At 51.2% G+C, this 23,763-nt stretch overlaps 2 protein-coding genes across 3 annotated transcripts; one reads left to right on the forward strand and one right to left on the reverse strand.

Moving 5' to 3' along the window:
• The first annotated feature begins 581 nt into the window (after positions 1–581).
• LOC103164565 lies at positions 582–21,765 on the forward strand. Of its 2 annotated transcripts, XM_035451812.1 has the most exons (5): positions 582–1,981; positions 2,140–2,248; positions 4,772–4,827; positions 18,752–19,127; positions 20,456–21,765. In XM_035451812.1, the coding sequence occupies exons 4-5, from the start codon at positions 19,025–19,027 to the stop codon at positions 21,217–21,219; spliced, it is 867 nt and encodes a 288-aa protein (XP_035307703.1). In that variant the 5' UTR covers positions 582–1,981; positions 2,140–2,248; positions 4,772–4,827; positions 18,752–19,024; the 3' UTR covers positions 21,220–21,765. The 2 variants fall into 2 exon arrangements, with proteins under 2 accessions (XP_035307703.1, XP_035307704.1); XM_035451813.1 differs by lacking the exons at positions 582–1,981; positions 2,140–2,248 and having other exon boundaries at positions 4,087–4,827.
• On the reverse strand, positions 3,943–11,073 carry LOC100751202 (pyridoxal kinase). The gene is made up of 7 exons (XM_035451472.1): positions 11,041–11,073; positions 8,721–8,806; positions 7,858–7,903; positions 6,495–6,606; positions 5,271–5,407; positions 4,312–4,378; positions 3,943–4,091 (listed from the first exon to the last, which is right to left on the reverse strand). Exons 1-7 carry the CDS (start codon positions 11,071–11,073, stop codon positions 3,979–3,981), a joined length of 594 nt encoding a protein of 197 aa, XP_035307363.1. The 3' UTR covers positions 3,943–3,978.
• Positions 21,766–23,763: the final 1,998 nt, after the last annotated feature.

The following is a 23,763-nucleotide window of genomic DNA, read 5'->3' on the forward strand; positions in this document are numbered from 1 at the left end:
AGGTGACACGGCGATGTCCCCACTGCACCCCCTACTGGTGGAGGCTGAAAGTGCAACAGAAGGCAGAAATCTCCCCTTCTTGATTCCACAGGACTGGAACCTGCAAATGCCTGGCCAGGCACCACCTGAAGCTGTCACAGGAAGTGTAGGAAATGAACAGACTGGCACATGCATGTCCAGCTGTGCCTCCTCTCCAGGGCGCTCCTTTGTCATTCAAGCCATCAGAGAGCAGCATCCACTCAGACTGCTGGGACCAGGTTCAAGCCTACCCTACAGAACCCACAGTTCTATGAAGAAACTTAAAGTGAACCCACCACTACTTTTCTAGGCATCCACTAGGGCCCTGAGGTCATCATCCATCTGTCACTTGCACAGACCTGGCTTTCAAGAACCTCTCACTACAAGCAGCCACATGGATGACTGGAAGAGAAGCACCCCAACTGGCAGAGGGACAGCAATAAAAGCTGTCTCTGGACTGCAGCACCCTCTAGAGGACACATGGAATCTTAATGCAACCACCAAAGCCTGTGGCCCTGCCTGTCCCCTCTCTGGGTCACTGGGCTTCTGAGAACTGAGTGAGTATAGACCAGATGCATGACCAAGTCAAGTGATCACTCAGAGGGCAGGAAGGAAGCAAAGAGTTCCAAAATACATTCACTTCTTTTGTCTATACTTTTCAGCTAGACAATGTAAGGTTTGAATCAATGGGAGCTGGACACTGGACAATGGGGTCAGGAGGTGGCCAGGGGCACAGCAAGGACTCAGTGCTGCACCGGCCAACCTGCCTCCCTCCTTCAGGAGGACCCTAAATTACTCAACAGGGATAGCAGAGGACCTTAACTCTAACACCCAGTGCTATTCTTTTACCCCAGATGGTGGTGACGACATCATATTGGGGACACACCTATGTGGCACACAGTCCCCTCCTTTCAATACCTCTCTTCAGCACAGTGAAGCTGTCCCTGGCCACTCCCAATGAACAATCAAGCAGCCTTTAAAAACTGGGTTCTCCCAACTGGAAGAAAAGCACGGTGTCATTTTTACAATCACTAAAATAATGCAAAAGTAAGATAGAGGCACATGGTTGTCTAACAGGGCCAGGCAACGATTTCAAAAGAATGAGATGTCAGAATTTCCTCTTAGTCACCCAGGAGGTTGAAGGAGATGGACTAAGACAGTATCAAAGGGCGTCCCCGGGAGGAAGCAGGCAACACTGAGCTAACACAGCTTCATTTCCAAGTACATCATTTCATAACCAAACTGAGGAGAGTGAGAGTAAGGCAATTCTGATTTGGATACTCAGGCACCAGACCCTGTGCTTGCCGGCAGGCAGGCTGCAGACGTTTCTGTGGTGAGCATTGCTTCAGCCCAGGCCCCAAGATCAAAGCACTAATTGTTCCTTAGTCACATGCCTGACCCACAGCCTGTGCCCCCTGTCCCCTGGGCTCCAAGGCTGTGACACAGGAGGACAATTCAGAACACACCAAGTTCAGGACTTTAGGGGAAGTCCTCATGAGAGGAGAGCACTCACATGCTGTGTAAGCAAGAAAGGGTTTTCCCCAGCCCACTAGCTCTGGGCTACAGTGAAGGGCTAAGGCTCTCCTGGTGTGTTTGCAGAGTGTGGTCGTGAAGACCCAGCACACAGAAAACCTCCACATGCAGTACTGCTCTGCTAGGGAGGTCTTCACATCTCATCCCCCACACACAGGCTTTCCTCAGCCCTAGGCCAGAACTTATCCTTCATTGTGAGCATAACTGTGTGAAGCCAGAGGTCAGCATCTGGGGTCTTCCTTTACTGCTCTCTGCTTGTTCTTTTTAGACAGGGTCTCTCCTACTGAACCTGGAGATTACCAGGGGAACACTGTCAGCAGAGCCCCAGGCATCTTCCTGTTTCTGCTTCCCTGCTTCTGAGTTTATGGATGCACACTGCAGGACCACACTGAGGCGCTGGGGACTGAACTCGGGTCCTCGTGTTTGCATGGTGAGTACTTCACCAACAGTACCAGCTCCAGTGCAGTCTCAACACTCCAAGTGGGAAAAGGAAGTTTTCCTCATTGCTGGCATTGTGGTGTTCCTGCTCTCTGGGGGACAGTGATGGGCTTTTCCATTGACTTAGGGAATGTTGTTCCTCTCTTCCAGGCTGCTGGCCATGGCTTTCCTTCTTCTGGTCAGCAATAATTGGGGCTCAGAAACCAGAAGACACATACCAGAGAGCTAGCTATCCTGGCCTGGGGTAATGAAGGACAAGGTAATTTTTAAAATTACATTTATTTTAGTGTGTGTGTGTGTGTGTGTGTGTGTGTGTGTGTGACACACACACAAGAGAGAGAGAGAGAGAGAGAGAGAGAGAGAGAGAGAGAGAGAGAGAGAGAGAGAGAGAGAGAACAATGTACAGCAATCAGTTTTCTGTTCTCACCATGTGGGGCCCTTAGGTTGTCAGACTTGGCAGCTGTACCTGCTGAGCCATCCTGCAGCCTGTAACCAGAAAGGTGAGAAGCTCAGGATACAGGCTGCTGAGGAAGTGGAGCTGGAGTGGGGGAGTCCATTTGACCAGTGTCTCCTCCATCTAGGGTACTTAAACTGGGAAAGGGGAACACTGGACCATGTTAAGGTAGGGTGTGGCTCTCAGAGGCCTGCCTGCAGGCTGCAACCAGGCACCCACGGGAATCGGTGCCCCTATGAGGACACAAAGGGGTCCCCACCTCTTCACTCTCCATTTCTCCTTAGGCTGTGGCTTCTCAGAAGAGGCAATTCTCAGGGAAACAGACATGCATACTGAGATTCGGGAAAATCATATGAGGACAGCCCCTCACAGCTATGACTTAGGATCTAAACTCTAGGATGTACAGCCAGGAAAGCCACACTTGAGCAATGGAAAGAAAAATGTCCCAGTCTTCTGCAGGGGTCTAAGGGCTGCCCCTGCACCCGCAGTGCCAACATACTCTCTATAGGACCAGGACTGCCAAGGGAGCAGAGAGCTAGCCAGCTTCACATAAGGGCCTCTTGCTCCTCGGCATGTGGTGCGCACAGAATACAGAATTGGGGAGAGGACCCAGGATTAAGTATGCCACCAGGGAGCAGGAGCCACCTCTGCCTCTCCTTCCCTGTCTGTCCAAACATGTCTGCAGCAATGTACTGTCCCCAGCAGTACTTCTCAAGTGCAGTACCACCTCACAGTACAGGGTGTGTCTCCAGCAAGAGCCCAGTGTGGCAACTTTCCTGAACTTCCCAAGCCACCTTAGCCTCAGCAGCTGACCCCTATGTTGGTCAGTTTCTCAGAAGTTGGTCCCAAGTTATAGGAGATCCTGCTGATACCCAAGAGGCTTGAAGATCCTCTGCAATGTTGAGGGCCTTTACAAGGTCCCTGTCACAGTGACAACATGCTTGTGTGCCTACCGAAGCATGAGGATATATACCTTCTTCCCACACAGTACAACAGTCGCATAAGTCCAACGTCCTGGGAGACACTAAGAGCAGCAGAGACACACAGAAACTAATGCAGGGACAAGGGTAAGACCAGAATGGCAATGAAGACATTTGGCATAATTCTTCCAGATGCCAATGGTTAAGACCTAACCCAATTTTAAAGACAGTGTGCCTGCAGGCCCGGTCCCAGCACAGTCAGGGAACTAGGGGCAATGGCAGCCAACAGAAGCGTCCACGGCCGCAGGCTTGCCTCCTCCACCTACCTTCCACATACCTGTGAGTCTACATGAGGCAGTCAGGAGGCCCACGGCCTTGGGAGAGGGGGAAGGGGCCATGTTTCTGAGTCACATCTTTCTGTGACAGCTTTGTTATTATATTAAAAGGCAATGATGGCACATTGTCAGGATTGAGACAGGCTGAGGCACGACCCTCAGGAGGGAACACAATGTTAAGTTTCAGTCATGGCTCTAAGGCAGACTTCACAGCTCTCACAGGGATGGAAAAGGAGACCCCAGCCAGCACGCTGCTGTGTCAGGGCGGAGTCCACGGCCCTCACAGCACGGTGGCCTGCACGATGATCTCAGGGTCCTCGATGTCCTTTTTGCTCTGGACCATCCTCAGCTCCAGCTGAGCCGGGCTGGGCTTCTGTCCCTCTCCTGCCTGAGCTAAGGGACACAGGCAAGATTAGAGAAGGTGGGATGCAGCCTGAGGCCCCCCCTCCTGCCCACAGGGGAGCCCCTGCTTCAGAAGGGGCTCCACACTGACACCTGCACCCTCACTCTAACAGACAGCAGGATGCAGAGCTGAAGGGAGAGCTCCCCCTCCCTCCTGCCCAGCCCCACACAGGGACAACCTCCAATGAAGGCAGAGCAGGAGAGTAGGTACCTTTTGCACACCGGATGGTCCTGTCCAACACGTGTTGCATGGCAGACACAGTTTTCTCACAGGCCACCTGTGGAGAGGACAGAGACATTGCTTGCCTTGGTCTACGTGGGTAAGCATCACTGTCCAGAGGACACCCCACAGGCACCAGCTGCCTTAGTCACCAGGAAGCTGGCTCCACTGTCACTTTCCCCACTACTACTCTGAATGTCCCCATTCACAGTGGACACAGATGGGCCCATGGGGCTGATTGCACAACTGTCCCCAAAGAGAGGTCTCTGCATTAGCCTGTATCTGGAATGTCCCCCAAAGCCCACTCCAGAGGCTCAGCCTTCTGCCTGGGTGCTACTGAGGGGATGACAGCTTCTGGGAGTGAGGCCTGGTGCAAGGTCTGGAGGTTTGGGAGTGGATGGTGTAATGTTATCTCCTTCCTCTTTGATTGCTGGATCCCACCATGATGCAGAGCAACAGGTCTTAAAGCAACGAGGTCGTCTCACATGGACAGACACCCCTGAAACTGTGAGTAGAAAGAATCCTTTCTTCTTAATTCTCTCAGGTATTTGTTATAGTAGTGGGGAAAGGGTCAAGCAGACACCACCTATTAAATTAATCCCCGGTGTGGATGGAGATGCCTCATGGTAGGGACAGCAGCTTTGGGCTTGTCTATATTGTGCATTTTCGGCACACAGCAAGTGTGTAACAAGACTTCCTGGGAGCAATTAGTTTTATAGACTCCATAAGGGAAAGTACTGTTGCTCACCTCTCTCAAGACCAGAGGCCTGGGGGACTCAGCAGGTACTCAGACCCTCAATTCCCTACATGGGATGGTTGAACCAGGGTTTGCCCAGATAACCAAGCTAGGCCTTTCTCTTTCTTCCCTTCTTCCCTCCTTCCCATTTTAACCTATATTCCCACTGAAAGTACAGAGGTAGTTATGGAGAGGAGCAACTCGTACAACTGACCTTCAGATTGTCTGGGTGCTTGTGTGTCCACGCCAGAAGCATGGCAGCAAACAAGTCCCCAGTGCCCACGAAGACGGCATTCACCTTGCGCATCTCCATCCGGATGCGTTGGGTCACCGTGGAGCCATCAGGCTTCCCTAGGGAGGACATAAGCCAGGTCACTGGGTCTGAGACTTCTCAGCTAGACAAGGGCCGCCCCTGCAGTGGGAACCTGTCAGCCTAACTCGTCCCTACTTCTCCTGAAGTGATAGAAAGGTTAGCACTGTCCAGCCTTAGGAGTGGCCACACATATGTGGTGTGCATCCTTCAGGAGCTCTGGGTCTCCATGTGGGCTGTCATAACTGTCCCCCATTGCCACCAATGTCCCAAACGGGAATGAAACACTGGACCCTTAGAAGCTGAAACTAGCATGGCCTTACACAGTCAGAGTGCCAGGAACATCCTGGGTGCACTGCTTGTGTGTGTGTGTGTGTGTATATGTGTGTGTGTGTGTGTGTGTGTGTGTGTGTGTGTGTGTGTGTGTGTGTACATACGTGTGTGTAAATGTGTGAGTGTGTACATGTGGGTGTATGTGTGTACGTGTGTGTACGTGTGTGTACACCTGTGTGTGTGTGTGTGTGTGTGTGTGTGTGTGTGTGTGTGTGTGTGTGTGTGTGCCCCACAGGTGGATTCAGTCAGATGCCTTCCCTTTATCCTTGTGTATCCAGAACACTCAGTAGAGACAGTGCATGTGAACTTGGGGTTCCTGTCAGCCCGTGACCAGCTCTGTACTGGGACATTATTCAAGCATAATTAACTCATGTGCTGTTTATATAACCAGTCACTGAATTCAGCAGTTACCTACTCCCTGGAAACTCCTGAGCCACAGAAGCCAGACTCAGCTGGCCTCTGGCATAAGTCACTGATTGTACAGTAGTTCACCAGAAAGGAGAGCCTGGTGGTCCCAGCACAGCATGGATAGCTGAGCATCTGGCCAGTTGGAGTGCGTGAGCCTGTGCATGTCCCCAGTACCTCATCTAGCCTCCACCCCCTAGTTCCACACAGCCCTCCCCTGAACCTTCCTTCTGTCTGACTCTACTGAAGGGCAAGAGGTACCTTCCACTTGCTGACCAAGTAACAGTCTCCCTCCTTGAGCCCCACCTACTCTCTGGGGCCTGAAAGCCATGGGCGACGGAAGCAGATGGAGCCAAGGGGCATGCAAGGGCAGGTAGAGCAGGCACTTACGCATCCTCTGGCTGCCCAGTGCGATCAGGTAGTCAGTGCCCTGTGGGGAGGGCAGGTCAGAGCTGGTGATGACCACGGTGTCAGGACCCATGCAATGCAGCATGTCCATCACCTGCCAGCAGCAAGGGGAGAGTGTCAGCACATCCAGCCACGGTGGTTCTTCCTGACAGACAAGCATCTCATGGGGACAGATCCTGGTGGGACACTGTCCTCTGCCTCCAGAGCTGAAGCAGTCAGGAGTGACTAGCATGCTTGACAGGCTTCTAGAGAACCTGGGACATTGCACACACACATGGCCAAGCTTGTGCTCTGCCACCTGTTAGGGCCATTGTGAGTTCAGAGTCTGGAAATTTGGGGTTGCCTGGGGGACCCGCTCCAACTTCTTAGGGAATGGGAAGCTTATCATATCCACCTGTGAGAAGCAGGCTTCTCACCAAACTGGCTTGTCTTTCTTTTTGCTGTTTGTTTGTTTTTTTAATAATAATAAGCAGAGGTCACAGATGAGAGGACTGTACCTCACTGTCTTAAAAAGATGACTCCTGTCCTATAAGAACAGTAACAGAGGAGCATGACTGTGTCATGAGGCAGTCAGGTCATGAGTCAATTCCTTACACCCACAGCAAAAGGAGCTAGAGATGGCAGGAAGGACTCCTGGGGGACTTGGAGAGACTGCACCCTATTTCACACCTGAATCTGGGGCTTTCAGACTCCAGCGCTCTGACAGGATGCTTTGGTATGGCAGTTACAGGTCACAGAGAAGGACACAGGGTGGACTGAGTATAGAAGGGACAAAGTGCAAAGGGCTGTGGCACTGTACAGCAGTAACAACTAGTATTTAACAAGTCGACCCACTAGACATTGTTGGAGAGTCCAACATGGCAAAGCTGACTCACCAGGTGTTATTGGGGAGCCTTACATGGAAAAATCTTGGGGTTATTTACTGGATGCTTATTGTTCCTGTAACTTTCTCGGGTACCACTAATGTGCCTGCCTAAAAAAAGCAGCTGTGGGGCTCCTTCCATAGCCCTTTGGTGGAATTTTATACTTGCTGGGCACATATGGATGGAGCTGTGGATGGCCAGGAAGTTGGACGCAAGATTCCCAGTCACAAAGACAGCCTTATACATAGACAAGCTATGACATGTGTGAAGGTCTCCTTCGCCATGAACAGGACCGTGTGTGAAGGTCTCCCTCCCCATGAACAGGACCGTGTGTGAAGGTCTCCTTTGCCATGAACAGGGCTGTGTGTGAAGGTCTCCTTCCCTGTGAACAGGGCTGTGTGAAGGTTTCCTTCCCCATGAACAAGGCTGTGTGTGAAGGTCTCCCTCCCTGTGAACAGGGCTGTGTGTGAAGGTCTCCTTACCTCCAGGGCTTCTTCCTCACTGTCGATTTTTCTACCACTCAGCAACCTGTAACACAGATGGGAGTGGTGAGCCAGTCCCTACAGTACAGCCATCCTGGCAACTGACCTACATCCCAAAAGAGGCCATTGCCGCTTCTACTGGCCAAAGGAACCAGGGGAGGCAGTGACACTCACGGAACAGTGGGAAAGGGCAAGAGTGAAATGTAAGGAAAATAAGGAAACTCACATACATGGTGAGGTTCCAAACTGTGGTGAATGCCTACGTGTCATGATTTGGGAGCTGGTTTGTAGCCCAAAAGAGAAAGCCTGGTACAGGGCCCTCAGCTATTGAGTCTAAAAACGCCCACCAGTGGGTGCATCCAAGGCTTGCAGGTTCCCTGCTCATAGGACAGAGAGGCCTATGCCCTGTAAGTCTGGTAACTGGAAGGTTTCTTAGAAGCTGACTCTTGAGCTAATCAGGGGCCATGTGCTCTGAGCTCTGACAGACATCTGTGCCCTGCAGTTCCACCCAGGGGTGTTCCCAGCCACATGAGCCCTCAGATGGACAGGTATCACCTCCTCTTTCTCTTCTTGGAGCATCTTCCCAGCAGAGAGAGACTGTGAGCCGACATGATCATGACAAATGACCAGAGCTAAAGAGCACTTGTCATTGCCTTAGAGGTGATGGGAATCACTGCAGGGGTAAGGGACACATGTTTATAGGGACAAGGGTGACATGACCAGTCTAGTGCAGGCCAGGCTTTCTAAGGGCCACCTAGGGACCCCAGCAAGCAGATGTGGGGCTGCTAGGGCACAGTGAAGATGGTGCAAGGTTCTGCAGGGCTCACAGGGCAGCTGGCCCTTCTGGTTATGCAGTTACTTACTCAGCCTCAAACTGGTTGGGAGTGATGATGTCTGCCACGGGCACCACTTTGTCCCTGTACACAGGAAGGAGGTCCTGAGGAACATACTGCAGAGCACAGGAGACAAAGGAGGAGACTCACTCACAGAGAAACAGAGCCCAGTGGAGGAACCCTCCCAAAGCCTATATCCTGGTATTGCCACCACAGCTGAGGCCCCAAAGGGACAGGGACAGAGAAGGGTGTCACCAAGGAAGAGAAGGGCCTGGAGCAGGAGGTGAAGGCCTCATTTCACCAGAACCAGAAGGGAGGACGGAAGTAGGGAGCCAAGATACAGAACCCCATGGGATGTCTAAAGACAGCCTGGGATCCTCAGGTCCTGCCAGATGGGGCTGGGCCGTCCTGGTTCTGGTAATTTGAGTCCTGGGGAACCTCATCTTCACCTAAGACATACTTGGGAGCCAGTACGCTCTGATCATCTCATTGTTAAGTTATCAGTTGCTGCAGGCCATTATCATTTAATACAGTAGATGGCAATTAATACTCAAGGTGCCAACCCACCAGAAACAAACTCTCTAATGGAGAAATCTCCTTTAAGCAAGGCTATAAGAATACAGAATCGGGAATATCTGCTTCTGAATGTAACTTCACATATGCTATTGCAATCTTTACCTAGTGGCTATAGGGAATCCCCCACTGCCTGTATCTAGTAGGTGTTTATCTCCTGAATACAATCCCATTTACTGGGCATTTCTATCTGTGGATTGTCAAGAAAGTGACTCCTCTTTAGCTGTATTATCCAACTGATATTAAGAATGTTAACCTATACAGAGTTTTGATGAATACAAAGAGATGCTACTCAAGTCAGGGGTTATAAGCTCCCCCTGAGAGCTGTCTTGGAACACAGCTTTAGAAAACAGCTGTATTTTCTCCAGCTTCCGAGATATTCCAATCCTATCAACTGATACAAAACTTCAACTTAGCTTTGGATTAGTTCAGGTGCCTTGCTAATGGTTTCCAAGGTAAACTATTCCCAGAAGAAAACAATACTATTTAGAAGGACATATAACAAACAGTCTGATCTGTTGAACCAAGGTAAAAAGTTCCAAGCAACTTAATTGCTGTGCCAGGTCTGACTGATAATCGAGGACAATGATTAACTCTTTGCACAATTCATAACCTTAGATTTATGGCCTTTGTTCAGGTACAGCCCCCCCCAAAAAAAAATTTCTCTAACTGGCCAGGGCTACAAAATCTAAATTGACTTCACAGCCCCAAGAGAAAGTTACATGTTTCCCTTTTTATGGTCAAGGGTTACACCCAGGACAGAAAAATATATTTTAAGATTTAAAATGCTTTTAATGTCACTGTGACTTGGACAGTGCCAAGTAAGCTTATCTGTACTGGTTCACCTGCCCTACTGCTTAAGCTCTTGGGGGGGGAGGGGTGCTCAGAGCTGTGCCAACACATCGGCCAGCTTTTACAACCGCTAATCACAAAATGTTAGTTTAAAATGTTTATGTACAGCCAGGCGTTGGTGGCACATGCTTTTAATCCCAGCACTCGGGAGGCAGAGGGAGGCGGATCTCTGTGAGTTCGAGGCCAGCCTGGTCTCCTGAGCGAGTGACAGGATAGGCTCCAAAGCTACACAGAGAAACACTGTCTCGAAAAAACCAAAAAAATAAAAATAAAAAATGTTTATATACTTAGAAGGATATAGCACATAATTTCCTTATTTCTTTACTGTCCTTAGTAGTTTAGTTTTAGAAGGCTACCTCTAAAGATCAGACAACAAAAAGAATTCTTCAACTGCCCAATAATTAGGGAGTTGACTGAGAGAAAGTAGATAAGGGAAACTAGCAGAACAAATATTTGCATGAGAAAGTGATCTGGCTATGACGTTTGTCACCCCATTGATCTGCGGTAATGACAGGGTGACATGGATGGTGAGGTGTCCCCTTCCTCCCTCCCTGACTGCTTCAACCCTCCTGAAACCACACAGAGAGGATGCCTCCCTAGGATGGAGGACTGCTGTCATGCAGTCAAGGGTAAATGGCCAGCCTTCTCCCTGGCAAGAGCCTCCAAACAAACTTTGGAGAAAACCATTTGCAATGGGAGATATTCATAGGACTTCACTTTCAGTGCCTACTACTGGACCTTTATTAGACAGCTAGCCCACTGCTGACAGTGGAACACACCCCAATGCCTGTCCTCTATTTGACCAACTTCCTAACAGGCACACGTCTCAGCCTTTATGGTGGCCATACCAGTTTACCCAAGAAGGTGACCTTCTCTTGGCTGAAAGCACAGGCACAGACCAGTACAGCAGAGTGAGTGTACTCACCATGGAGCCTTTGCCATCCCACTTGTCACCCATCACGGGATCACACACTGTGGAGACACAGCATCTGGTCAGCAACTGCTATAGCCTCCTATGACAGACCTCCACTGTGTTTGCTTTTCCTTCTGTTTTGCTTTTTGAGATGGGGGCCACGGGGGTCACTGTGTAGCCCAGGCTAGCCCTGGACTCACAATCTTCCTGCCTCAGCCTCCCATGTAGCTGAGAATGCAGGCATGCACACCACAACTGCCTCCATATCTAACTCTTGCTCTGACAGTGTGTGTGCCTGCATGTACGTACATGTGCCATGTGTGCAGGTGTCCAGTTCAGAAAAGGGCATGGGATCCCCTGTAATGGAATTTTCGGGCTGCTGGGAGCCATCAGAGTGGGTGCTTGGAACTGAACTCGGGGCTTCTGCAAGAGGACAGCTGATGACAGCTGCTCAACTTTGCCCTGCCTGACTTTGAACTCATCACTTTGTAGCTGGGATGACCCTGAGCTTCTGAGCCTCTGAGTACTGGGATCACAGGTGTATATAAACCCTCACATTCTGTCTATGTGGTGCGGGGGATCAGGCCTGGGGTTTCATGTATGCTAGACAAGCACTCTACCACCTGGGACACACCCCTAGTCTCTCATATTTTAACAGCACATCTATAACAATCGTGTGCCCCAGCACCTTGCACTTCTCTGTCTGAGACAACTAGGTCCTCCTTGGGATAATTTCACACATAACTTACCATCATTCCTGCCTTTTTCTCAAGAACACATTACCTCAAGTCACCTGGACTGGCACAGTGCCCTCCCCTGGCCTGGCTGAGAGAATGCTAAACCAGGTTTCACAAATCTTCCCAGGTTCAAGCACATTCCCTTGGACACAGTTCACTGCATGGACAAAGCAATGTGCTATTGGCCTTCAGGGCAGAGCACACTGTGCATTCCTGGGAAACTGGTAATTAGAATGTTCCAAATGGCACATGGACCCAAGGCTGGCTGGGAGGTACAGTGCCACTTTCCATGTAGGGGTGTGTGTGTGTGTGTGTGTGTGTGTGTGTGTGTGTGTGTGTGTGTGTGTGTGTGTGTGTGTGTGTGTGTGTGTGTGTGTGTGTGTGTGTGTGTGTCTGTGTGTGTGTGTCTGTGTGTGTGTGTCTGTGTGTGTGTCTGTGTGTGTGTCTGTGTGTGTGTCTGTGTGTGTGTCTGTGTGTGTGTCTGTGTGTGTGTCTGTGTGTCTGTGTGTCTGTGTGTGTGTGTGTGTGTGTCCATCAACCATCCCCCTAGTTTGGACCTGCCTGGGATATCAACCCAACCCACATCTTCTATCCAACCCACATCTTCTTTAGGGTCAGACCTCACACATCTTGGGCACCCCAGGCCTTCACACATATTTAGCCCTCCCTTCTTATGTATCCCATAAGAAACCCCATGGTTACCCTGAAAAACTTCTCAGTTCCCCTGCTGAGCCAGCCCTCACCACTCACTACTCCTTGGAGGTCCCAGGCATCCAATAACTAACTATTAAAGGCTAAACAGGAAGCAAGGAACCACAAGACAGTTGGCTGAGCTGTCCCTTCCCTGAGGGTAAGAGCAGCAAGGGAAGAGTAGGAAGAGGCACCATGGCCCAGCTCTCACCGTACACAAGCTGGGAGTTCTGCTGCTTCAGCTCCTGCACGATGTCCACCACCATGGCCAGGAAGGACTTGTCTCTCGTGTAACCTTGGGAGGGAAAATCCAGATTTATCCTCTCATAACAGGTCACACTGACCACCAGGGCATCTGCCCGTAACAAGAGCCATCAAATCAAGCATGCATGAGAGTGGGGGCAGGCCAGGGAATACGCAAGGTCTCCAAAAGTCTGTGCTCATAGAGGGGGACCCAGGAAGATCCCAGGTACATGAGTTTTGAGTGACTACAGATAATCTGCAAATCTTCCACTTTCAACAAAACACATGACTTTAAAAAATATATTTTTATGTGTGTGCCTGAGTGTATGTCTGTGTACCACAAGTGTGCATGAGAGCTTAGAGTTCAGAAGACAGTGTCAGATTTCCTGAAGCTAGAGTTACAGGCAGTTGTGAGCTACCATGTGTGAACTGGGAAATGACCCTGGAGCCTCTGCAAAAGTGCTAAGTGCTCTTAACCAATGAGCCATCTTTGCAGCTCCTGTGTCTCTTTAATTTGTTTTTAACTCAGGGGCTAGAGAGGTGGCTCAGCAATTAAGAGCGCTGGCCATTAGTCCAGAGGTCCTGGGTTCAATGGGGACCTACATGGTAGCTCACAATTGTCTCTAACTGTAGTCCAGGGGATCCAGTGCCCCTTTTGGGGGTGCAGATGCACATGCAGACAAAACACCTATATACATAAAAATACATAAATACATTTTCATTCATTTGTGGAGGCAGGGCCTCACTATGAAGCCTTGGTCAACACTATGTAGACTAGGCTTGGCCTACAAAGCAAGTTCCAGAATAGCCAGGGTTGTTACACAGAGAAACCTGTCTCAAAAACAAAACAAAACAAACAGAAAACTAAATTGGGGCCTGTGTGATGGCTGACTGAATAGGGATGCTTGCTGTTATATATGAAAACCTAAGTTCACTCTCTGGGACCCACATGGTGGCAAGTCCTCTGTACACATGCCATGACACCATATATGTAGTAAGTAGGCTCAATACGTAGAAAATACAACCAGAAACACAACAGATGAACTCATGTGGCATTTCACTTTCAACCGGGGTGGCAGAACTCTAAGGGTCTCCAGAAAGTGTTGGTGCCTAGTGCACAACATGACCTTAGGGGAAGGAGGCAGGGACCAAGCCTGAGCCTGGGGAGAGGATCTGTGCTTGACCTGTCACCATCAGGCTGGGGACCTTGCACCAGGACCCTGGGGACCCTCACCAGTGAGTACGTAGTCATAATTATTCATGCTGTTCATCTTGAGACCTTCATACAGTTCATGCAGCTCCTGTGAATTCAGCACTTGGCCCTTCCAATGGGCATAGCCTGCAGGAAGAAAACAGGCTAAACTGTGGGTGTGGGAGCCCCAGGTTTCCCTGGTGACCATCTCAGCCGATGACAACAACTACCCTCCTTGAGGAGACCCAGTGAGCAGTTCTTCTGAGGGCTGGCCTTAGGCCCAGACTGGATGCTCTGGGCCCAGTGCCTCAGTGGCAGCCGATACCCTGGAAGCACCCAGTTCCTACACCTTGGGAGCGAAACAGTGGTCTCCACCCTATCGAATCGATCCAGGGCAGCAGACACTCAGTGCCCTAGGTAGCCCTGTGGAACTGTGTCCCAGAAGATGTGGACAGGGACAGCAGGGCACCCAGCTGTTTACTTCTGCATTCAAAGGAAGCAGTTCAGGGAAGTCCACCACACTCCAGCTCAGGGCAGTCCATCCAACCCTTTTTCAGCCTGGTTTCCAATCTCCTCTATGTGTTCCTAGCCATCAAAGCCAAGTTGCTTGGTTGGTCACTGCCACCTGACACTCTGAGCTCATGCTGTCCCCACCCACTCTCTCGCCCACAAGCAAATTAAAACTCTGCCAACACAAGTCACGGGTCAGATCCTAGCAAGAAACAAGCATGAATGAGAAACAGGTCTAGCTCAGATATACAACCTGCCCCCTTTGCCTGCTATGGCCAGGGCCCCGGGCCTTTGGGATACCATCTGACATGCAGGACACCTGGGCACCCACTAACACTAAGTGGGGCCAATCACTGATATCCTGAATTTCACCAATGAAAACTTTCTCAGTTTAGCAACTTGGGCCTTCCAGGTATACACGCACAGCCCCTCTAAGTTACCCAGGTGTTTTCAATGCCTATCAATCAAGCAGCAGGTGAAACACAGAATGATGGTGACCCTGCACAACGTGGTCCTCAGAACTAAACTCAATCCCACTGAGCAACATCCAAGCCATCTCCTTTAAAAACAAATAAGAAATGGTATCTAGGCATCAGTAAGAGTCAACAGGGTCCATGCAGTTCACTGGAGGCCCTGGACCACCCGGAACTTCAAATGCCAGGGCACTGCTCCTGAGCAGCCATCAATGACAGTGATCCACCGTCAGTGCCTATCTGAGGCTGCTAATAATTCTACCCTCCTGGTTTAAAATCCATTACACTTAAGAAGTGTTTCAAATCCTCTGAGGCCTTAAATCCTGCTGGTGACCAGCTGGGCTACTCTGGAACACTTTGAGCTCCTGGAGTCCCCTTTGTGTTCAGAACAATATCCGGACAGGCACTTGGAGGCATTTCAAACACCCGAATGGCTTTGTTCTCTTGCCAGTACAGAAAATAGGAAGGAATCCACTCACCATGGACTACAGAGGCCACAGGTCAGGTCTAGGGGGAATACACATTTGTCCCAAACAATTCAAGGGACTTCCAAGGACAGTTCCTTTCAGCAATAAGCAGTGATGTCTTTGGCGTCTCCAGGACAAGGCAGATATACACATGCCCTTCCCCATGGCACAGTGCTGAGCCTTGAACCACATGGAGCTCTCCTTAGCCCAAGGGATTACCAGCGTGGAAAAGCACACAGACTTGCAGGTCAACAGTTGTCGGCAGGAGGACACAGCAGCACTGTTCAGCTCTCTACAACATAGATGCTATGACTGTTAGCTTAACAGAGAAGGAAACTGAGGCACGGAGGTTTTCCCACCAGTCAGCTCCAGAACAGTGGTCATACACATTAGCCATGGTGGGGGGTAGGCCCTACACAGAGTGGCCCTTCTGGGTTCCATCCCCTGGACACAAGAGGTGGCACCTACTTCCCTCAGGGCCAGGTCACATGCCATGCTCACATCCACCATGACTACAACCTGGTACTCCTACCTGCATGGTTGGAAAACTGCACAGAGTTCACCGCATCAACCTCAAATCCCAAAACCTGCAGGACAAAGAGAAGAGGTGGGTGAGTGCCTGTTTTGTGACCCCAAGAACCTAGGGCAGGGGTACCAGCCATGGCTAGAGTCTTGACTTGAGGAGGGTGATAGATGAGACCATCCAGTTGGTATAGAACCTTGGGCAGGACTGTCAAAGAGAACAGAAGGACCTGTGCAAGCCAGCCAGAGGTTTGCATTTCAGGGCCACACAAGCCTGATTGTGGGATTCCTTTGTTCCTTCACTCAGGAAAATTGCCCAAGGGCCAGGGTGGCAACACCCCTCTCCCTTGCTGGCACGCACTGAATGGTTCATTAAGCACCCCAGAGGGGTGGTGAAAGTTGTCAAAGAAAGCGCTGCAAACAGCTGTCCATGCAGATAGATAGGGAGCACAGCCCCATAGGCCTCCTAACCCATCCCTGAGGAAGAGAGACCCAAAACCAGCTGGGCAGCTCACCTCAGCCAGCCTCTACCATGCCAGCTAGGAAGCTCTCCACCCCTTCCCCATGTCAAGGAGAGAAAGAAAGATGGTCCCACACCAGGGCTGAGGTCCCCTGAACAACCGCATCCATCCATTGAGCAGCTTGCCCCTCTGAATGGCCTCTCATAGCCCTGGGAGTCATCCAGATAGGACAAATGGGCCTCCTGAGATTCACTGGACAGAGACTGAGCCTCCGTGTGGGGAGCTGTTCATCTCAGCACACAAAGAAGCTCACTAAGCCAAATTAAAGCTATGGGTCTCGGAGCCAACTTAAAGCTATTACTGAGTATAAAGGCCTTTTATTTTAAAGTAAGAGACTCTAAGCTCTGAAGGTTATGCAGTTGGTAAAGTGCTTATCTTGCAAGTTTGAGGGCAGACTTGAGTTCTGTCCGACATAAAAACGCCTAGTGTGGCATTGTTTGCCTGCAATTCCAGTGCTGCTCATGATTCTGGAGCTTCATGGGCCAGCCAGCCTAGCATAATTGGTGAATTTCAGGCCAGTTAGAGACCTGGTGGTATTAGGCTTGCCTCTCAGCTGAGTGTCCAGCACTAGACAGGGCTGCCTGACCTGCTCATGTGTGAGACTGGGGGCTGAGCAAAAGGGACAGCACCATCCTGTGGGGAAGCCTCTGGCTGTCCCCTGGGGTAGATAAAACATCCCAGACATAGCCTGTTATACTTCCTCCCTCCCACTGTTGGGCACAACAACACCTCCAGATGAGTGCAAGTGGCACCCAGGAAAAGGAAAGCCAAACAGGAGCAAGAAGCTTGCCTTTCCTGCTTCCTGCTGCCATGGCTGCCAGACACAGGCTCCTCTTCCTGCCCCTCATGCAACCTCAGAACACCCCCATCCCCAGCAGTGATGGGTACTATGCTGGGGTGGTTGTGTGGGCAGGTGCTGTACATCCCAGGGACCCCATACCCGCCTCCCCTGCTGCATCATCAAGCCTCCAGCAAAGAGGCACACACAGCCTGAAGCCACACAGCCAGAAGAGGCCTGTTTAGAACAATAGCAGAGCAACTCAGCACAGCAGGAGTGAGGTGAGCTCTGGAATATTCCAGTGTGGTTCTTCCACAGGCATCTAGGGACAGACAGGAGGGACAGGCCCAGAATCACTGGTGTTTCCAGCCCTGGAGAACCAGTCCCTGGCTGATGCTTGAGCCTCTTTCACAGATGGCAATCAGCAACCAGGCTGGACAAGCATCTTGTGACCATTGTCACCCCAAGCCACCTGACAGCCAAAGGCCCCACATCCCTCCCACCACTTACAATCCAGCCAAACCACACCCTTTGATCTCCATGGTGAAATGCTATTAGACAGCCTGGTTCCCAAAAAGTATCTCTCTCCCTATCCTGTAGCTCCAGGTCCTGTGGCCACCCCAGCCTGGCTCACAGCACTCCCTCCAGGATTACAGTGCTAGGCAGGCATAGCCAGGGGCCATGTCTAGCTGTTGGGGTCTGCCTTGTTGGGCACAGGAAGCCCTAAGGAGAGGGGCCTGTGCTGAGCCTACTGTGGCAGTCATTGGCTGACCTTGACAGCACTTATTGCTGCCAGGTCACTCTGAGACTAAGTGACCCAGATACAGGTTCACCTAGGTTCCAGGTGGTCACTGAGATGCAAGCTGGTCAGGAACTGTTCCATGACCCCCCTGTCTATCAGCTGGCCAGATGCTCACATCTGGTTCAGACAGCTTGGAGTAGCTGAGCTTCCAGGGGGTTCCTGACCCCAAATGAGTTGCACAATGTGGCCTTACTTCACCCCTACAGGCCACCAGAGCTGTTCTTACTTATTCTGTGCTATGATCTCTCTACCAGAGGGCCTCTTGCATACTGCCCCAGGATGAACTCCCCTTCATGCTCCAGAGGGGGTGGGGTGGCAGGCTGTCACCCACAGAACCTCACAACCACTCACAGCAACTGTCCCCTGGGTGGACCATGCCTTGTCCACCTCAAGAAGAGTCCTCAGTTTAGCTATTTAAGGGGCTGCTTTTCCAGGAGACAACCATGTGTAAGGTAACAGGGCAGGAGGGCATAAAGGGGTCTTAAAGGCCCCAGGAGAGCTGACTGACTTATGCCTAAACTAGTGACCCCACAAGGAGCCCTGGACACTGATAGGAGCTGGGTAGCTTCTCTGGGAAGTGTCACCTCCTCAGCCACCAGAAGTCATAATTGGACCCTTCTTCAACCCTTCCTTTTCCTGTATCTAACGAAAAGCTCACTGAGTCCTCTGCAGACACACAAGGTTCGGGAAGTCCACAGAAAACACTTATTGTGTGCCAGTAGGTGCTCACATGGACAGGTGTGTATGCAGACACACACCCTTGAGATATTGACTCTTTCCTCTTGCAGGAAGAAGTGGGTTGGAGATGTGGCTGGCTGTGGCCATCTTGGAGCAGCTCTGGGACAAATCTTGGGACCCAGCCCAAGACTCCATTCTCCCCCTTGCTAGCTTTTCTTCCCATATTCAGCAATGGGAATGAGACTTTGTACTCCAGACTGTACAGTGAGAACACACACGCCCAGCCCCACCTCTACTGAGAACAGCTCTAGACCTCAGGCCTGTTCCTCTTGGAACAACTGCTCAAAGACTATAGTGCTGGCCCCAGGCCACCACAAACTCTGATGGTGACAGCCCCACGTGTGCTCACTAAGGCTCTCCATGGTGGAGATGTCCTTCTCTACCCAGGCCATTGCTGCTCCCTATCCAGGACTCCACAGAGCTATGGTGAGTAGCAAAATGCCAGCAAGGACCTTGAAGGAGCCCCCAGGTCCTTAGGTGCCTCTCTGGAGGAAAGACGCTAAGAGGACCCTCCTCCCTTGAGCAGGTGGAACACTAAGTGAGGAAACTGAGCCCTTGGTGCAGTCTAGAGGACAGAAGGCCAGGAGAGCCAGGGACAGAGGACTCGGTGAAGGGAGAGCAGCAGCAAGGGGAAGAGGCGAGGGATGCAGGACACAGGACCTCAGGAGCCCTGCACACCTCTGCCCAAGGTGAGGTGACTGCTTGGAGCTCAGCCTGACCCCACCCTCCCTGGCTGTCCCTGCTTCAGAGACGCTACCCCCCTTGCTCCTAAGTACAGTCTCATCTCAGTCACCTTGCTACCCACCCCTGGCCACAAAAGCTAGAGAGCAATGGTTAAGAGCATGAAGCACCAGACCAGTGCATCTAGAGTAAACTAAGAGTAGGTGATGGAGTGGGTAAAGAATTGTTTATCAACCAATAGGCGCTCAAGTCTCAGCAACCACCCTGTGCCTATGGACTTGAACCCCTGTACTGTACACCCATAATCATTTGCCCTATTTTGTCTGCCAAGCATGACAGCCTCAGGACTTTTCTTAGTGCTCTGGGCCAGCTGTCTTCCTTCCAGGTCCTCCCTGCAGGGCCGTGATAGCCAGGTGCTCCTTCCTAATGCCCCCCCACCAGGCGTCAGTACAGCGGCTGGGCATGAGCAGAAGGGGTACAGGAGCCTATCGCTTTGCTCAGTGACCAGCCAAAGAGGTACAGTGAAGAAGGCAAGGCCACCTCTTGGCTGGCCAGGTCAGGCCAATCTTCCTGCTGGACCAGCCAGGCAAGGAAGTGTCAATCACTCTGACATTGCCTCTAGTCTCCGTTCTAATACCCACTGCACCCTGGTTCCCTCCTAGGGCCACCAGATCACAAGCAGGAAGCACCACGGGTCAGAAATGGCTCTGGGAAGATGACAAGGCTACAGCCTTTCTAACAGGTTGCTTCCAAAGCCAAACTCAGCAAATTGTGCTGTCTCTTAAGATAGAAACAGACCTGTGCGAGGTGCAGGGCTTTTCCAGTCCCATCCCAGTGGATGACAGATCACCCCAGGAGTGATCAGACCCAAAGTGGGGCTCAGCGTCCAGGGCACGGACCTTTCTTTGACCTTACTCAGCTTCCTTGGTCCAGGATCACATGGTGGGCAGAAACAGACCCTGGATTTCAACAGGGAATGAGCAATCACCCTCCAATGTGTCTACTACCAAGAGGCTGCCAAAGCTCTGGCCGCCGGGCAGGGTCTTTGCAGCTCAGCATTTCATCGTTTGCAGGAGCCTCCTATCCACGGCTGGCCAAGCAACAGGAAGCAGCAGCACTGACCCACCGGACTACTGAGTGGGCACAGCCTGGCACGGGGCTTCGTGTCACCTTCACGACCCTACTGTATGCTCCACGCCCCCGGCCTGCGTGCGCCAGGCTCTGTGACCGCAGCGTGTCCAGCTCCAGACGGAGACCCGAAGGTGGCTGCAAGGGACCAAGGTCATCGGTCCCGAGTGGGGTGAGGGACAGGAGGAAGCCACGCTGCGAACCCGCAGCCCCACACCCGAGCTGCTCCACCGAGTTATGTAAGCGGCAGAGCATGTACCTGCAGCGGGAACATGGCCGCCCGATTGCCCACGTAGCCGCGGACTACATGGCTCTGGATGGAGAGCACCCGGCACTCGCCCTCCATGCCGGGCAGAGCGTGGTGTTGGGGGGCCCTAGCTGCCCAGGCCGCTGGCTAGGGCTCAGCCAGTCCCTCTGCTGCGTCGAGGGGCGGGCTGAAAAACGTGTCAAGCGCAGGCCACGCCCCTCCGGGAAAGGGGCCGACAGAAATGACCCGGACAGATCCTCTGTGTTTTCGGCAGCACAAGGGCGCCCAGCTTCTCTGCATACCCGGGTCAGCACTAGGCCATCTCATCTGGGATACACTCCCCATTGTGGTTCATTCATTCATTCCTCACGGGTTCTTGGCCTTGGCACCCTCCAGGGTGACACTCCTAGGAGCCGCTGTCCAAGGAGCTCCCACCGAACTCCAGGGCTTTATAGCCCTTAGAGATTAAAAGGACCCCTCCAGCCACAAGGCCTGTGCACAGAAGCTGGAACACAGGCAGCTGGGAGCCCGGCTGTCTGATCTGTCTGAGCCACACGTCCCTTCTCAATGTCCCAGTTATCTCCAGGCTCAAGTCCACCTTCTCAGAGCCACTCATGGGGACTGGCTTGATTCTGCTGCACTGGCTCTCCTCTTTTCAGCCCCCACCCAGCCCCCTCTCACAGTCCTGGGGAAAGTGAACTTCTTCCGCTTCCCATCTCCAGATCAGCAATTTGGAACTCCAGTGGTCATAGATTCCAGGTTCACAGATTGGTGGCAGAGGCCAGCATGTCAAGTTTGCAGTATCTTGGAGAGAGTCCTGGGGACCAGGTCAGCTCTAAAGAGAGGAGAAGGATCCGAATTGCTTAGGGAAGTAGGGATTGATGCTCAGTTGAAGTAGGTGCGAAGGCCCTAGCTTTAATCCCAGCACCAGAAAAAGTGAACAGAAAGAGGAATCACATTGTAAGGAATACTTGATTGGATTAATTAAATGGAGTACATTGTGGAGTACATTTTAGGAATAATTAATTGCTTGATGATAATAGCTTTTACTGCACACTTGGTATGCCCTAGCATATTTCATGTAACTCTCTGAAACTTGCCTAGAGTGATGGTGCACACCTATAATCCCAGCATTTGGGAGGAAGAGGCCGGAGGATTAGGAGTTTAAGGTCATCCTCGGCTACATAGCAAACCAGGGGACAATCTGGGCTACAAGAGACATAAGACCTGGAAAGGAGTTGGGCGTTGGTGGTGAATGCCTTTAATCCCAGCACTCGGGAGGCAGAGGCAGGCAGATCTCTGTGAGTTCGAGACCAGCCTGGTTTACAAGAGCTAGTTCCAGGACAGCCTCCACAAAGCCACCAGAAAAACCTGTCTTGAAAAACAAAATAAAACAAAATAGACTTGGAAAGGTGGGAGGGCACCAAATCTTTGCAAAACCCAGTAAAGTCGTTTCATGACCTTGTGTCTGTGGCCACTAATGACCAAGAAAAGAGGCCAGAGCTTACAAATCATTGACAAGGATTACTGGGTGAAAAGCATCCACAGTGCCCGGAGCACCAACCACTGCCTTTGAGGTTGTCCCCTTGGCTCTTTCGGGTCTAAGGAATCCTCACTGCAAATGACCTCATTCCCTCGGTACCTCAATCTGTCACTTGTGCCTTTTCTTTTTCCTGGGCAAACTTCAGAAGCAGCCTCTTCCTCCAACTGCCTTCGCCCCTTTAGTCCAGGCAAACCAAAAGCATAAAGAGAAAAAAGTGGTGAGGACTAGAGGGATCCAACCACCAGGCCTGTACACTCCAGGACACTCCTCAACAGAGGACTCAGGTTCCCAGAAGCACAAACCCTGCTGTAAACACAGCTAGACTGGGAGTCGGGGGCCACTTTGCTCTCAGTTTCTTGGCTCCTAAGGGATCGGATCCCTATTTCTTGATCTAGGATAGACCCCAAGAGTCCAGGGATCTCAGCTGAGCCACACCTAAGGAGTCTGGGATGGTTTGAATGAGCACAGTTCCCATAGCTGTGTATATTCAAATGTGTGGCTCCCTGTTGGTGGACTGTTTGCAAGGACCAGGAGGTGTGGCCTTGTTGGAGGAGGTGTGTCACTGAGGGTGGGCTTTGAGGTGTCTAGTGTTTCTCTGCCTTCTACCTTGGGATGATGTCTTAGTTAGGGTTTTATTGCTGTGAAGAGATACCATAACCATATCTTGGCACAATGAAGGCAGAAGTGTGTCCTGGGTATCACTTACATGGCTGTTCCCTGGATGGACAGATTCCAGGGGTGGGATGAGGGGGTTCTCAGTCAAGGAGGGCTTACATATCAGAGCTAAAACTGTGAACATCATGGAGGTCAGAGGACAGTTTGTGGGAACTGATTCTCTCCTTCCCCCAGGTGGGTTCTGGGGATTGAACTCAGGTCATCAGGCTTAGTTGCAAGTGCCTTGACCCACTGAGCCACCCTCCTGGCCTTGTTTTGTGAGTTGGGATCTCCTTATGTAGCCAATGCTGGTCTCCAATGAATGATTCTCCTGCCTGAGCTTCATGAGTGCTGGGATTGTAGGCATGTGCTAGCATGATCAACAAAGACATTAATATTATTATTTTGATTATTGTGATTTTGAGACATAGATTCACTATGAATCCCTGACTGGCTTGGAACTTCGTAGGTAGACCAGGCTGCTCTCAAAGTCACAGAGATCTGCCTTCCTGCCTTTACCTCCTAAGTACTGGGATTACAGGTGTGTATACCTGGCAAATACATGATTTTTTATTTTTATTTTTATTTTTTTGGTTTTTCAAGACAGGGTTTCTCTGTGTAGCTTTGGAGCCTATCCTGGCACTCGCTCTGGAGACCAGGCTGGCCTGGAACTCACAGAGATCTGCCTGCCTCTGCCTCCCGAGTTCAGGGATTAAAGGCATGCACCACCAACGCCCGGCTACAAATACACAATTTTTAATAATGGGCTTTTAACCATATGTAAGTCACCAGCTCTTAGCCAAATAGCA

This window comes from Cricetulus griseus, assembly GCF_003668045.3.
Source record: "Cricetulus griseus strain 17A/GY chromosome 1 unlocalized genomic scaffold, alternate assembly CriGri-PICRH-1.0 chr1_0, whole genome shotgun sequence".
NCBI lineage: Eukaryota > Metazoa > Chordata > Mammalia > Rodentia > Cricetidae > Cricetulus > Cricetulus griseus.

Bases quoted from the DNA above. Each gene is read 5' to 3' on its own strand.
- LOC100751202 (XM_035451472.1), bottom strand. From the start codon at position 11,073: ATGGGTGACAAGTGGGATGGCAAAGGCTCCATG. The intron at 6,607-7,857 runs GTAAGGAGACCT...TGCTGCTGGCAG, and splicing joins GTGAGGAAGAAGCCCTGGAG to GTGATGGACATGCTGCATTG. The intron at 4,379-5,270 runs GTCAGTTGTACG...TCCTCTCCACAG, and splicing joins AGCACCCAGACAATCTGAAG to GTGGCCTGTGAGAAAACTGT.
- LOC103164565 (XM_035451812.1), top strand. From the start codon at position 19,025: ATGGTGACAGCCCCACGTGTGCTCACTAAGGCTCTCCATGGTGGAGAT. The intron at 19,128-20,455 runs GTGAGTAGCAAA...CATCGTTTGCAG, and splicing joins CAGGACTCCACAGAGCTATG to GAGCCTCCTATCCACGGCTG.